This window comes from Arvicola amphibius, chromosome 5 (genome assembly GCF_903992535.2).
Source record: "Arvicola amphibius chromosome 5, mArvAmp1.2, whole genome shotgun sequence".
Lineage (NCBI taxonomy): Eukaryota > Metazoa > Chordata > Mammalia > Rodentia > Cricetidae > Arvicola > Arvicola amphibius.
Genome location: NC_052051.1, coordinates 2,338,928 through 2,352,945, shown reverse-complemented (window position 1 = coordinate 2,352,945; position 14,018 = coordinate 2,338,928). Strand labels below are relative to the sequence as shown.

The following is a 14,018-nucleotide window of genomic DNA, read 5'->3' as shown; positions in this document are numbered from 1 at the left end:
CTGCATGTGTGGTTAGATTAGGATATGTGTTGATAGCTATGCTGGAGAATTAGTGGATGTGTGGATGATGGGTGGCTGGATTACTGTAAATATCCATGAATGGGTAGGTTGATGGGTAAGTGAATGGATATATATATATATATGTGTGTGTGTGTGTGTGTGTGTGTGTGTGTGTGTGTGTGTGTGTGTATGGCTTAATGGATGGCTACATGGATGGGTAGATATATAGATACATGAATGAATGGATTGGAAGGTGAATGGATAAGTAGCTGGGTGGATGGTTGGAATGAGGAATGGGTAAGTGGATGACTAGATTTACAGATGAACATGTGTGTGTGTAGTCAGATGGCTAGATGAATTGGTGAGTTAATGGGTGAATGTATAGATAGATGTTATTAGTGAAGACCTGGTTGTTAGGGAAGTGCAGCAAAGCTTTCGAGAATAAAAGGAGACTTGTGCCGGGAGTGAGCAAGTTAACACACAATAAGAATATTATTATACAGAATAAGAAAGCCGGATGCACAATGGGTCATAAATGGAAACTCAGTGCACAAAGAAGAACCGGTGTTTTAATTTGTCAGCAAATTACTGAATGACGAGAGGCGCTTTGTGCTTGAGTTCTCCTTCCAGGGTGCGAATTTTCCTAAGCCGCAAGCACGCCTGTGTTGACAGTGTCCACCCACAGTAGAGGAGACGAGGCGGACACGAAGGCTGAAAGCCAGCTTCTGTGTTGCCATGACCACACAGGGCCTCTGGATGACAGAATTGTCATGATCCCCTGCTGTGATGTGGTTGTACCCCTTTATTCTATTTTCCTGGGAAGGCAGCAACATCTCCAGCCAATTTCTCTGCACAGCGGAGTGGCCTGCTTCCCTATGTGGAGTGAAGGATTGGCTCATTTTATCCTTCTGCTAAAGGCGACACCCGAAGAGAGGGAGCCAGGGATGCCTCGAGATATAGACCAGCTGAGAATTTCAGCCCACAACGATGACGCCCAGAGACAGTTGTCAGTTGAGAGTGGTGGTGACAGTTAGGACAGTAACGCGGGTTACAGCGGTGACGGCCATGGTGGAGGACAATGCTGGCGGTGCTTACATAGCCGCGGCGGCCGTAGACGTGGTGATGGCGGTGGGTGGCGGTTGGTGCTCACAGCAGTGACAGCACAGCAGTGGTGATGATGGGGTCAGGGGATACTTGTGATGATGGTGGTGACTATGGTGATGGCAGTCATGGTGACGATGGTGGAGCGGGGTGAATACTATGGTGGTAGTAATGGATTGTGTAGGTTAGTGGAGTCGCGACAGTGGTGAAGATGGTGATTGTGTTGGAGATGGTGGTGGTGATAACGATGATGGAGCCAGGTGATGAGGCGGTAGCAGTGCTGGAAGAACAGTCCTGGCAGGGCTGCTGTGAGCCTCACCTTCTTCCCCTACACTTCGCTGTTCCTGTTCCCCCGCATCCCTCCCTTACCCCACTCAGCAGGCTTCCTGTGGGTCACCTCTGGACAGCTTCACTCGGACTGTCCACTGGCCGTCTACGTTTGATTAAAATCCTCAAGTCATAGTGTCCTGTGGAAGCAGGGTCCCCAGTGCGATAGTGTCCCCTGTCCTACCTTGGTCTTCGTGGGCTTCCACTACATACTGGGCTGGTTTCGCTTCTCTCTGCCAGGTTGGTCTTGAGAGAGCTATTCTGGGCATCACTGTATCCCAGTTTGTGGTGGACAGACATGGAGCTGGGATAAGACATGAGGTTGTGCGGGGAGGGAGCTGCTTCCTGGCTTGCTCCTCACAGATGCTCAGCCTGCTGTCCTATAAAGCCCAGAACCACCGTATTGTGCCGGGGCAGCACAATAGATAAGAAAACGCTGTACAGATTTGCCTACTGCCCAGTCTTACGGAGGGGTTTTCTCAATTGAGGTCCCATCTCTAATGACGGTAGTCTATGTCAAATGTCATTAAACTAGCCAGCACACCAGGTCTGAACTGAAGTGCCCTTGGGTGGCCAGGGTAGTGGCTTCAGGAAGGGAAAGGATGACGGGGTTTCCTGGAGACCCTCAGGGGCCGAACAGTAGACTGCTGGGCTGCCAGGGCCTCACGTGGGAAGGCAGGGTGGGAAAGTCTGGCGCAGTGAGAGAGTGGCTGTTCTGCAATGAACCAGTGCTCTCCTGACCATTCTCCTGTGAGCTCAGGACTTCCTTCGGTCTTCCCAAACCCCTGCAGTGCATTCCCCACCCCCACCCTCACCCCATCAGCTCCTAACATCAAACTGGCCAGGAGGCCACATTCCCTTCAGAAGCAGTCCTGCTTCTCATCTTAGGTTTCAGATGAGAAGCAGCTGTGCACCAGGGTCCCAGTGCAGAATTCAGTCTCATGTCCAGGCACACTTAGCCCTACACCTGAATTCTTACAGTAGGTAGAATTGGCAGGTGTCACACCCTGCCCATTCCAGGGTGACACAAATGGTTTTAAAAGGAATATGGGTGAGACCAGAGGCCTTGGCCTGGAGTTTCGGGTGCTGCAAAGAGGAAGAGCCTGACCAGTGGCCTTCTCTGCTCTGACACAGGTGGAGGGACTCCCGGAGAGAGAGTTTCACATCTTAATCTTTATCCCTGTGGGGCCAATGAGGTACATAGAACAGTTACAGTCCTCAGGATGGTGGAGGAGGTGCGGGTGGGGGGGGGGGGGAGGAGGCAGAAGAGCATCTTAGTAGGAAATGAGAAGCAGCTCCCCTAATGTCCTGAACAAAGGCTGGGAGGCGGGGAGGCATGAGAAGGGGTGGGCCCAAGAAGTGGGGATGGGGGCACGAAAGAGGCTTGCAGTCTGGTTCTGGGTCCTGGGACGAGGACCTGGGCTTGGAGAGCAGTCCTAAGAAGGAAGCTACAGTCTAGGGCGAGGAGGGAGGGGCCCAGAACCATAGGAAGGGTGGAGTCTAAGAAGGTAATGGGGTCCTTGGGGTTACAAGGGAGGGACTATATCCTAGGGAGGAGCCCAGAGCCTTGGAGCAGGGCCGGTTCTGGAAAGGGGCATCTTTGCTCAAGCTCCTAGGAAGCCAAAAACCCTTGGCTAGGCAGAGGGCTGTGGCTCCTCCCTCAGGCCGGATGCTAGGTACAGCTCTGTTCCTGTTCCCAGGAACCCTTGGAAGCCCAGGGAGGGGGCTGGCATTGGGGAGGGGCTTGATTACTTCTTCCTAGGCTGCTATTCTCCGGAATTGGAGCCTTGTCCTCCTGTGTTATTTCTGCATTTGTGCAGTTGTTCACTTAACCTGCGCGCTGACCTGGAATGGTCCCTGCAGGAGGCACAGGATGTTTGCAGGGGGATCTTATTGGATGAGCGCCCAGCTCTTTCCACTTGGCTAGCGACGGATCAGGAAGATTACTCAGCACATTGCTGCCCAAAGCCCTGGAATATGTGGGAGTCACCGGGCCAAAAAGTCACTTTGAAACCCTATGACCAGGTCCATGAAAAATTAAAATGTCCATTAAAAATTGAGCTGACAAAAGAATTGTCACTTTAATTCTCCCTGTTCGGGCTCCAGATTGGAGCCTGTGTACTTAATCATGAAGCGCCGTGAGGCTCTCTGACAGAGAAGTTGACTAGGAAGGGGTGTTAGCCGGATTAAGGGACAAATCCAAAATTAACCCCGGGCTGGAAGCTCCACCGGGTGGCAGATGAGGTGTGTGCAATGCTGAGGGTGTTGGCGCCTCCCTCCAGCCAGGCCGAGCCTTGCCAAGGACCAGAGCCTCCTAACAGAGTCCTGCCCCCTACCCTTCATTTTACTCCCTTCCAATGGTCCTTTGCAACCGTTACCTTAGCTACCGTTAGGTCCTCATTGGGCAGCATCCATCAACACGTTGGCTCTGAGGACAGAGGAGAGTCTGATAGGCACACAGCTGGGGATCCTATCGAAATCTACTCTTGTTACAGGTGAGGGACTGGTCCAGGGGACTCGCCCAAAGATCTCCATGTTCTTGGGTCCTGGAACAGAGATGAGGGCAAGGGACCCGTGGTTAGTGAGAGACATAGGGACAGTTTATGAAGAAAGAGGGAGGCATTCCTGAAAATGAGAAGTGGGTTCAAGAGCTGGGAAAAGTCCCAGACTCAAAACCAGGGCCCTCTGGTCTGTGACCTTTCATCGTGGGTCGTAGATCTGGATTCCCCCTCCCTGCTCTGTTTGTCCCTTGCTGGTGTCTGATCCTCCTCTGCATTGTTTTGTGTGTAGGGGGTGCTGTTTTGTGTGACGATCTTGACCCCTCTCTCCCCGCTTCCTACCCACATTCCAATTTGCCTGCTTAGCCAGTGACCCATGATTCCTGCGCCTGTTTCTGCCTATATCTCCTGAAAATGACAAAAATCACTTGAATCAACTGTTACTCAGGCTTCTATGTTAAGCTTGTGCCTCTTTCTAGCAGACCTCAATGTTGAGTGCCCCCCACTCCCGCCATCACCTCTGCTGGGAGCCTGAGTTTCCACACCAGACCCCTCCCTGGAGAAGGCTGGGGAGGGCGTGGGGGAGGACACATCAGAGTCCCTCCCCAGGCCTTTCTTTGGTTCCATTCTTCATTCATGACATTGACTGGCCCTTCCAGATGGTAACAAGGGTCTTCTTTGCTCTGTTGAGATCCCAAGTCACTCTTACTGAAATGACACAGGTTAGGAGGCTAGCCAACACTGCGGAGGAAGGCCGCGTTAGCAGGAGGCCATGAAGGCTGTCGGCAAAGCCAGAGGGTCCTGGAGCAGGAATGCACCAAAGTGCAAGCCGCAGGACCTCTATAAGGTCGTGTCATGAGCCCACTATGCCAAAAATATAGACAAACTCGTTTGTGTCTTTCCACAGTGTTGGGAGTCGCCTAGTAATAAATTCACAAGGAAGAGCTGTTTCAGCAGCAGTAATCTGTCTATAACCTACCTACCTCTGTAGCCCGGCCAAAGCAAATGCAGGTTCTTCTATTCCAATTTTAATTACTAATATTAACTCATAGCACGAGGCACACAGCCAGTCTGTTGTATCTCGGGGTTATCATAAGGCTGCAAGCTGAAGAAGTGGCAGCAGAGCGGGCACAGACTCAGCAGTGGGCTGGGAGAGTCTATACTGATGAAGAGCAGAGCCAGAGTGGAGAGGCGGCGGCTGCTGGAGCCGCTCAGTCAAATCTGAGAGGGAAGCTTCAGGGTTGAGCTGCCAGGTGAGGGGCGGAACTGTTGAGAAGGAAACGACAGATCGGTTTCAGAAGTACCAACAGCTGGACAGACAGACAGCCAAGGAGGCCAACTCCATAGCAGGGAGTCGAGCCAGACTGAAGTCCTGGAACAGCTGAGAAGTAGGTTGGTGTGTGAGGTCATGCCCTCTCTGAGTGGGCATCTATCACTGTATGGGGTTAGAAGAGCTAGTTGCCCCCTCTCCTCTATCTGGTGTGTCCCATAAATTCTTGATCCCTAATATGATTTCAATACACCCCCAAGTCTCCATTCACCCCAATAAGCGTGCATGGTGGCACTCTTTCTCCTCGCAGGATAAGTCATTCACCGTTCTGTGACGGACAGGTAGCGCCTGGTGGCTGGTATGGGTTCTGCACCCACTAAGTCGTTTTTACTCAAATTAGAGTTGAGAGCTGCTTGCAGAATGGAGCCTGTCAAGGCAAGACACTACTTTAGACAATATAGAGTAACTCAGAGTAGGGCAGGCCTGCTCTCGACCAAAGGGAAGAAAATGCCTTGGCTACACTGCACACTCACCCTGTGTCCTGAGGCCCGTTCTGGTCAGTTGGTGGAATGGAGACCGAGTTCCTAAAGATGTACACACACTCTGAATCTCAAGTATGTTAATGCCTGCTTGAGTCTGTGGCTAGTTAGGCAGTCAGGAAAGTCTCTCCCTCGCCATAGAGTTGACCACCTCAAAGGAGACCAAGCCCCACCAAAAGCATTAAGAACCTGGAGGACCCTATTCCCTGGGGTAGATGTTCCGGGAAGGTTGGGAGTTCAGGGAGGTCAAAGGCCAAGAGCCCTGGTGAAACCTCCCTAAGGAAGTCATCTGAGGGGACATGAGCCCCTTAACAGGGAAATGATGAAGCTGAGGTCTGAACCGGAACCTCTTGACCTTGCTAAAGGAGCTGTTTCCCTGAGGATGCTGCCCCCAGTATGAGTTCCTGGCCACGGTGACAAGATTAATTCAAATAGGTGCTCTTCTTCTCAAAACTCCCTGGGTTGTTAATGCAGGACTTTCTAGAGACCAAATGCAACTGTGCCTAGCTGATGTTGCCGGAAGGTTAGGCCAGTCCCCTGCAGCCAGAGGAGACCGGGATTGCCATTTTCACAGAAAGCCTTAGAATGTCCATGTCCTATATAATCATAGTGACCCACACTGGAATCCAAAAGGGACAGAATCAGAGAGTTTGCAATCTATTCTAGGCTTTCTTCCAGGGGTGGGAGGGAAGTTCCCAAGACCCATGTAATTCCCGTTGCCCAATGATGATCCAATATCAGGCTCCTGACCCAAATATCCTTGCACAGGGCCACCTCCGAGAGTCCTGAAAATTGAGGGGCCAAGACATCTTTTTGCCTTTGCAGTGACATGTGTCCCCAAGTAGGACCAGGGCTGCAGAAGGTTAATTGATAGAGGCTGATGCTGGATGCAGAGGTAGGTCTTGGGAGTCAAAGCTTAGAGCCGCCAACAGGACCTCAGAGGCCCCAGGGTCCAGCTTTATTAACTTTCCAGCCACTAACTTGGCTGTGCCCGCTGTCCTCACAGTGAAAAGCAATCCAGTCTTCAAAAGAGCCGAGTCCAAGTACTTCCCAAGTAAACCGGACACTCATGCCAGCGTCTCTGGGGTGGTGCAGGGACAGGCTCACCTTGCACTGTGGCCTTGGAGCTGTGACCAAATTAATTTTCCCTGAGAACAAAGAGGCCTGCCTGAGAACCGAGAGCCCGCCGAGAATGTCTCTTTATCCAGAGCGAGCATTTTAATAGAAGAAGCTGAACATGTTGAATTTGGATCCTTTATTAAGCAAGCACAGAGAGTGTGAGGAGGGTCTGCAGATTGTGTGTGCTTGTGTGCGTGTGTGCATGCGTGTGTGTGTGGTGTGTGTGTGTGTGTGTGTGTGTGTGTGTGCGTGCGTGCTGTATTCATGCTCACATTTAAGACACATGATAGCCAGTCCCAGGTACCTCTCGGGGGGATTTTGGTCACCCCTTAGAACCCTGGCAAGGGAAGTGAGGCATGTTTCCCTCTGGAAATAGAAAGACACCTGTAGGAGAACTGGGTGGGGATTCTGTGCTCATTTATGTGAACGGTGAACCTGCCATCTGACATAGCATCCAAGGCAAAGGCTGTCTCTGTTGGAGCTGCAAACTGAAGGCAGCTTTCCTGATACTGGGGAGGGGAAGTGTGTGTCGCAGCAAAAATGTGAAAGCCTCTTCTTTGTTCTCCCTTTCAAAAGTGCCGGGTATTTCCACACAAAATACACTGGCCCATGATGATGAAAATACCCTTTTTATTATCTTGAAAATTATCAGCCTCAGTGCAGTGAGGTCCTTGATTGACATGTGGGGGTCCCCTAAAACCCCATGCCTGTTTGGAATTTATCTGGGGTAGAAGATCATTTTATCAATGAATCTTCCTCACTAAGGAAGGTTAACTACTGGCCTTGAATTCAGACTCTTCTTTTTTAAATTTTTTTTTAAATTTTTTTGTATAGATGTGTGTCTGTCTGTGGTAATGTGCCCATGAGTGCAGGCGTCCGTGGACACCAGCAGAGGGCATTGCCCTAGAGTTATAGGCAAAGTAGCACGTGGGCTTAACCTCTGAACCACCCTCCAGCTGTAAATGCTGAGTCTGTATCCCAGAGGTTTTTGCCCTGTTACACATTTGGAGTTTGACTTCTACTCTTGGGCAAGTTTCCTGCTTGCAGAGGTTACTTTGAATTTTGACCTTAGTGAACTGTTCAAAGGCAGAAGCTAAAACAACAGAGCCAGCGTGGCACATCTCGTCAGGTATGAAGCGCAACCTGCTGATATGCTGGCGTGTCTCTGGACAGATTTAGACTTCAGGCCAGTTTCCAGGGGATGGCATCGCAGTAAGGACACAAAGAAAGCCTCTTGTTTGGGGTGGGAGGCACAGGGTCAGATCTTTCCTTTGGAGAGTTCCATCCCGAGGACGCATCAAAGTTCAGCTGCCATGCGGGCTGGACGGAGTGTGCGTCTCTCCACAGGTGAATTTGTGTTTATCTCTTCCCACGGCTGCCCTCCTGCCCCTGCAGCCACAGAACTGCAATGTGGAATAGGTATTTACAAAGAGCAGGCTGCGGCCCTGATCTGTAACCCCAACCTCAGACCCGTGCATGCAAGTGTTTTTTTAAGCTTCTCTCCAGATGTTTGCCAGTGTGCCGGCACAGCTGGATTAGTGCTAGGAAAGCAGGTGATTCTTTTGCTGCCCTATGAGATAACACCTCCTCCTACAATGGCCGAGGATGGACAAGAGCTGGGACTATCACAAGGCAGCAAGCAGCAAAGACCTCCCTAGAAAAGAAGAAACAGTTGGTGACTGGTGCCATCCCAGAGTAAGTATCCAAGATGGAAACTTCTGCTTCCTGATGAAGACCCTTTTCTAGGCACTCCCATTATGGTGTCCACGCATTAGGAGTGTTTGACTCCCTGTGGAAAGCCTCGCCCTCTCTGAGGAGTGGATGGGAGGTGGGGAAAGTGGGAAGAGGGGAGGGAGAGGAACTGGGATTGGTATGTAAAATGAGAAAAGATCATTTCTAAATAAATAAATAAGAATTAATCCTTTCCCCAGCTGAGGAGATGGCTCTGTCTGTAAAGTGCTTCTTGCACAAACAGGAGGACCTGAGTCCTACCCCCATCACCCCCAGATAATAAAAAGGCATGGGGCAGACACCTGTAATCTCAGCCCCCGGGGAAGTGGAGGCAGGTGAATTCCTGGGGGCTCACTGGACAGCTAGCCTCACCTGTTTAGTTCCAGGCCCAGGAGAGACCCTGTCTCCAAAAACAAAACCAACCAACCAAACAAACAAACAAACAAAAACCCAGTAGATGGTGAGATGGTGACTCAAGAGCAGTACCCACGGTGACCTCTGCCTCTCACTTACGTGTGCATGCACACGCGTGCCCCATAGACGGAGACTGCTCTTTCGTTTCCTGGCCACTCAGACCTGAATAATCACACAGAAACTATTAATTACAACACTTCTAGGCCAATAGCTTAGGCTTCTTATTAACTAACTCTTACATCTTAAATTAACCCATTTCTATCAATCTGTGTATCAATACTGAGTCCTAAGGCTGTGGCCCACCGGTAAGGTTCCATCCAGCATCTTTTTTCTTCAGCAGCTACATGGCGTCTCCCTGACTCTGCCTATTTTGTCTCTATATCTCTGTTGGGATTTCCTGCCTGGCTTTATTCTGCTAAGCCATTGGCTGAAGCAGCTTCTTTACTAACCAATGGTAATAAAACATATTCACAGCATACAGAGGGGAATACCACATCAGTTCACCTGCAAGAACACACATGCACACATGCACACATGCACACATGCACACACATGCACACACACCTACACACCTCTTAAAAACAAAAGAATGATACTTTCTAGCTAACATTGGTTTTTTTTTTTCCTAGATGCCAGAAACATATATTCAGGTATGAAATTCCTATCTTGATTTTTTTCCTTCCCCACTGAAGCAGTGGTATTCTTGGTGGTTTAAATACTTTTTCTGCTGTGTATGCGCTTGCACTGCGCCAGGTTCTTCCGTAAACCATTATGACCAGTGATTCCTGGGATAAGGTTTAGAGAGGAAGGGGTACTGAGTGCTAGAATGGAGAGGGGAGTACCCCTCTTGGGATGGGGAGGGAAGTCGTGATTGCTGACATTTGGCAGTTAGTGTAATACAGTTTTGCATTGGGGTTGAGTCCCCCAGCATGACATCGTTGTATATGAACTTGGGTAGAGGCAAAACCAGTCCACGTTGGTGTCTCTTTATGTAGACATAATTGAGTTGAATAATTCCTGCGAGCATGGGACAGTCGTCTGGAAGTCACGAGGAGTGAGAGTCTGGAGCACCTGCTGCCTCTGTGTGTAATATAACACATCCGTTGTGAGTTCATGTCATTTAATTCCTAACAGTGGAACTGCATGCGTGAGAGGTGGGCAGAGTGGACACTTACTGACAGGCTCCCACAGGGTCCCAGGAGAGATGCGCTTCACAGACTGCTGGCTGTGTTCTGGGTCAGGGGGCTCCTCAGCACCCTCACGTCAGCCAACGTGGTTTTTATTTCCAGAAATGCCTGTTTGCAGTGAGGGGGGCAGGAGCCTCACAGTTTAACAGCAGACACCATTACTTCACGTTACTTAAGTCCAAGTTGACGTTTGGACTTCTGGTTCATTTAGCAGATTGCTTATAGTTCTCGGGCCTGCGATCTAGCAGTAATCCACATGGGGAAATGTTTTCTGCACCTGTATGGTTTTGCCGAGCACGGAATGAGTGTGTGTGGCTCTGTATGCAACAGAATAGAGATGATCATGTTTAGATGTGTTCCCACACCACACGCTGGAACCACTGAGTCTCTCTGCTTGCTTATCCTTACAATGCATCTCTCCAGGGGTTTTGTTGTGAGAGTGGCATGTGGTTAGGGCCTCCTGGGCTTGCAGAGAGAACCCAGGCTGCCTTGGTGAGGGCCACAGGGGCTGAGCTGCACCCTGCTGGGTCGTCTGGATTGGGAGAAGCAAGTGCCTGCATGCTCTTCTTTCCTGGTGGCGTAGGGTGTTTTCATGATTTTATTTCACACAAAAACTAGGTGCCTCCAGGAACAAATGCCCTTGATTCATGAGGCTCCAGAGATGCAAGATGAGTTTCAGATCATCAGGGAGGCTCATCTTACCTGGGAGGAGGGGGCTTGTAATTGCTGTGATCTTGGCTAACCTGGGAAGAGGAGGCTTGTAAATGCTGTGGTCTGGGCTAACCTGGGAAGAGGAGGCTTATAATTGCTGTGGTCTGGGCTAACACCCCTTTAAAACACAGGACTGCTGCTTCCAGTTCTCTGTGTCTGAAAAGCCCTCTCTTTTATCCCATTTCCCTTTTTGATACCGCCCAGGGCATCTTCCTGTGTTCTACGAAGGAAATTCTTGCCATGGCAGATGCCAGCGGCAAACCCCCTGGAGCCGTCTGTTGTTTCTGCCTCGGTTGGGATTTTACAGCGTCGTGGACTGTTCTGGAACATGATATCAAAGTGGGTGCTGCAGAGCTCAGCAGTGACTTCAGGCTCTCTGTGGCTGGCTGGTGCAGAAGCCTGCTCTGGGAAGGAACTTGATTGCAGAGTTTTGGAAGTATTCAATAGATCATAGCTTTGTTCAGCTCCGAGGTTTGGTGGTAGCACTCAGTGATGGGTGGTGTGATGCAGGCAAGGATACTGTCTGCACTGTCAGCTGTGAGAACCCAGACAAAAGTGGGTGTGTGCCTTAAACCTTTCCACAGCTGCTGTGAGCACAGGACCAACCAAAGCACGCTCCAGACAATAGCTGTGCCTGTTGACTTTGGAGAAAAACACTCTCCAAACACAGGCCATGTTTAGAAGCAGCTTCTGCTACTCAGGCCTCCTTCAAGAGCCAAGGCCAAAAAATATGATTTAAAAAGTCATATGGGAAGCAGAGGCAGGAAGATCTCTGTGAGTTCAAAGCCAGCCGAGTCTATACAGTGAGTTCCAGACCTGCCAGAGCTATATAGTTAGACTTGATGGATAATGAGAACAGTAAAATGTCAGAGCATTTGTGTGTGTACTTAATTCATTTCTCAAAAACATTTTAAATTTTTTATGCATATGAGCATTGTTGACATGCGTATCTGTGTACCATGTGCGTGCAGTGCCTGTGGACACCAGAGGAGGGCATTAGATCTCCTGGGACGGTCTTCTAGATGGTCATGAGCTGCTGCCAGGGTGGAAGGAACGGAACCCAGGCTCCCTGTGTGAAACTGCAACCAGTGCTCTTAACCACTAACCCTCTGCACTAACGCTTTAATTCTTCATTTTCATCTCTGTGATGATGATGATGTATGTGCATGTTCATATGGAAGAGCTCAGGGGTGCATGTCACAATTCACGTGTGGGGTCAGAAGACAACTTCAGGTATGGTCCTCACCACACACCCTGTTTGAAACACAGCCTCTTCCTATTGTTTGCCACGTGTTCACTAGGTGAGCTATCCTGGAAGTCCAGTATCGTGCTGTGTTCACTCCCGTTGTGTAGGGGTGTCTGGTGTTGTCCCGTGTCCACTCCTGCTGAGTAGGAGTGTCTGGTGTCCTCCTGTGTCCACTCCTGTTGTGTAGGAGGCTCTGGTGTTCTCCTGTGTCCGTTCCCTTGTATAAGAGCTTCTGGTGTTCTCCTGTATCGTGTCCATTCCCGCTGTGTAGGAACCTTGGAATATAGGCATGAGCACTGCTGTGTGTGACTTTACTTAGGCACTGTTATCTGAGCTTAGGACATCATAGCAAATGCTTTATCCCCTGTGCCATCGCTGTACCCCATTGGTGTACTGGTGAGTTATGGGGCATGCCTGGCCCTTCTTCGTTAAACTGCTTCAGAGTGCAAAATCATTCTCGCAGTTGCTTGTTTCTCACCAGCTCCTGTCTTTACACCGCACCTTAGTTCCCCTGAATTCCGATTTGCAATTATTCTTTCGATTTTAATCCTATGAGTGCCAAGGACATAGCAAGATGGTGCCAAAAGGAGCCACAAGAAATGCTTCATGCTCTGAAATAAGAGCGGCATTTGAGCAGGTCTGAGTGCAGTCCCTGTTCTGGGGAAGGCAGAAGTCCAGGTTCGTTCTTAGTATCCTTGCCAGCCACACTGAGCTAGAAGTGTGTGTGCTCTGAGCCTAGCGGTGGTGTACGATCTAAGCTCAGACATGTAATCACTGTGCATTTATTAATATCCTAATGCAAAATTCGATCTTGAGAGTATTTCTATGAGGAGTCCCATGGTTTCCCCATTTGATCGCTTAAGAGGCAGTCATGGATACCTGAAGTAATGGAGCCACAGAGCATACTTGTGGGTGGAAAAGGCCCCAGCCTGGGTTCAGGGGGCATTCAGGGTGCAGGTGTGCTGCAGTGCCTTCGTGGGTCCACACAGCTGCACAGGGAGCATCAGGAGCCTGGTCCAGGAAGTCCACACTGGCTGTTGTGCTGTTTGACAGAGCCTTCCCCAAAACAAATAAAAACCAAAACAGTCTAGAATGCAGCTGAAGATAGGATGCTCATCACCCCCAGGCAGGATGACAGAGCTAAGGTGAAGTCAGTCCAGCCAGGACAAAGGGATCCACCAGCTGCAGGAGGAATTAAATGCAGGAGCCTGGACTCAGGTGGTAGATAACTCCAGAAGCCCAGAGAGAAGGGGAAGTCTAGATCTGGCAAGCAGATAGGTGCCTCTCAGTTAAAGGGGCAGAGCCTGGGATGGGACTGCCTGGATGCAAGAGGAAACAAGCCGACTCTACTGGACAGAAAGAGAAAGATGTGCCTTCCCCTATGTCCTGTGTCCCCGCCCCCAGCCACGTGTGCTAGGACAGAGACCAGAAACAACAGATAGCTTGGTGGAGAGAGAGGAGGAGATAGAGAAAGGGAGGTAACAGAAGGAGGGGAAGATGGAGTTGTCTCAGCCTTCATCTCAGATGGTCCACCCTGTGGGGAGGTGCAGTCTGGGAGCCTGAGGGGTTGAGGTGGGCGGGGACACGGGAAGGCTGGTGGGCGGGGACACAGGAAGGCTGGTGGGCGGGAACATGGGATGGCTGGTGGGTGGGGACACGGGATGGCCTCTGTGGTTTGGGGTGTCTGCAAACAATTCCCAATTTAGAGGAGTATTTTTGTTCTCTGAGGGATTGGATCCCTGCCAGTCACGGGAGGAATGCTGTTCCTCGCTGTCATGTAAATTACTTGAAAGACTTCCAGTGTAAAAGTGAGTTCCACCTAGAGCCAGTGCTGGGCACTAGACACTGCAGTGCAAGCTCCTTGCTATGTAAATA

At 50.2% G+C, this 14,018-nt stretch overlaps 1 protein-coding gene across 2 annotated transcripts in view; it reads left to right on the top strand.

Moving 5' to 3' along the window:
• The window catches only part of Cdh4 (cadherin 4), a 471,008-nt gene that overhangs the window by 149,108 nt on the left and 307,882 nt on the right, over nucleotides 1–14,018 (top strand). The window contains exon 1 of one of the 2 annotated variants that reach the window (XM_038330670.1): nucleotides 8,381–8,549. The exons of the other annotated variant lie outside the window; for it this stretch is intronic. Coding sequence (XP_038186598.1) covers nucleotides 8,460–8,549 — 90 coding nt within the window. The 5' untranslated portion in view covers nucleotides 8,381–8,459. Of the gene's footprint in view, nucleotides 1–8,380; nucleotides 8,550–14,018 lie in introns of those variants that run through there. 2 annotated transcript variants of the gene reach the window in all.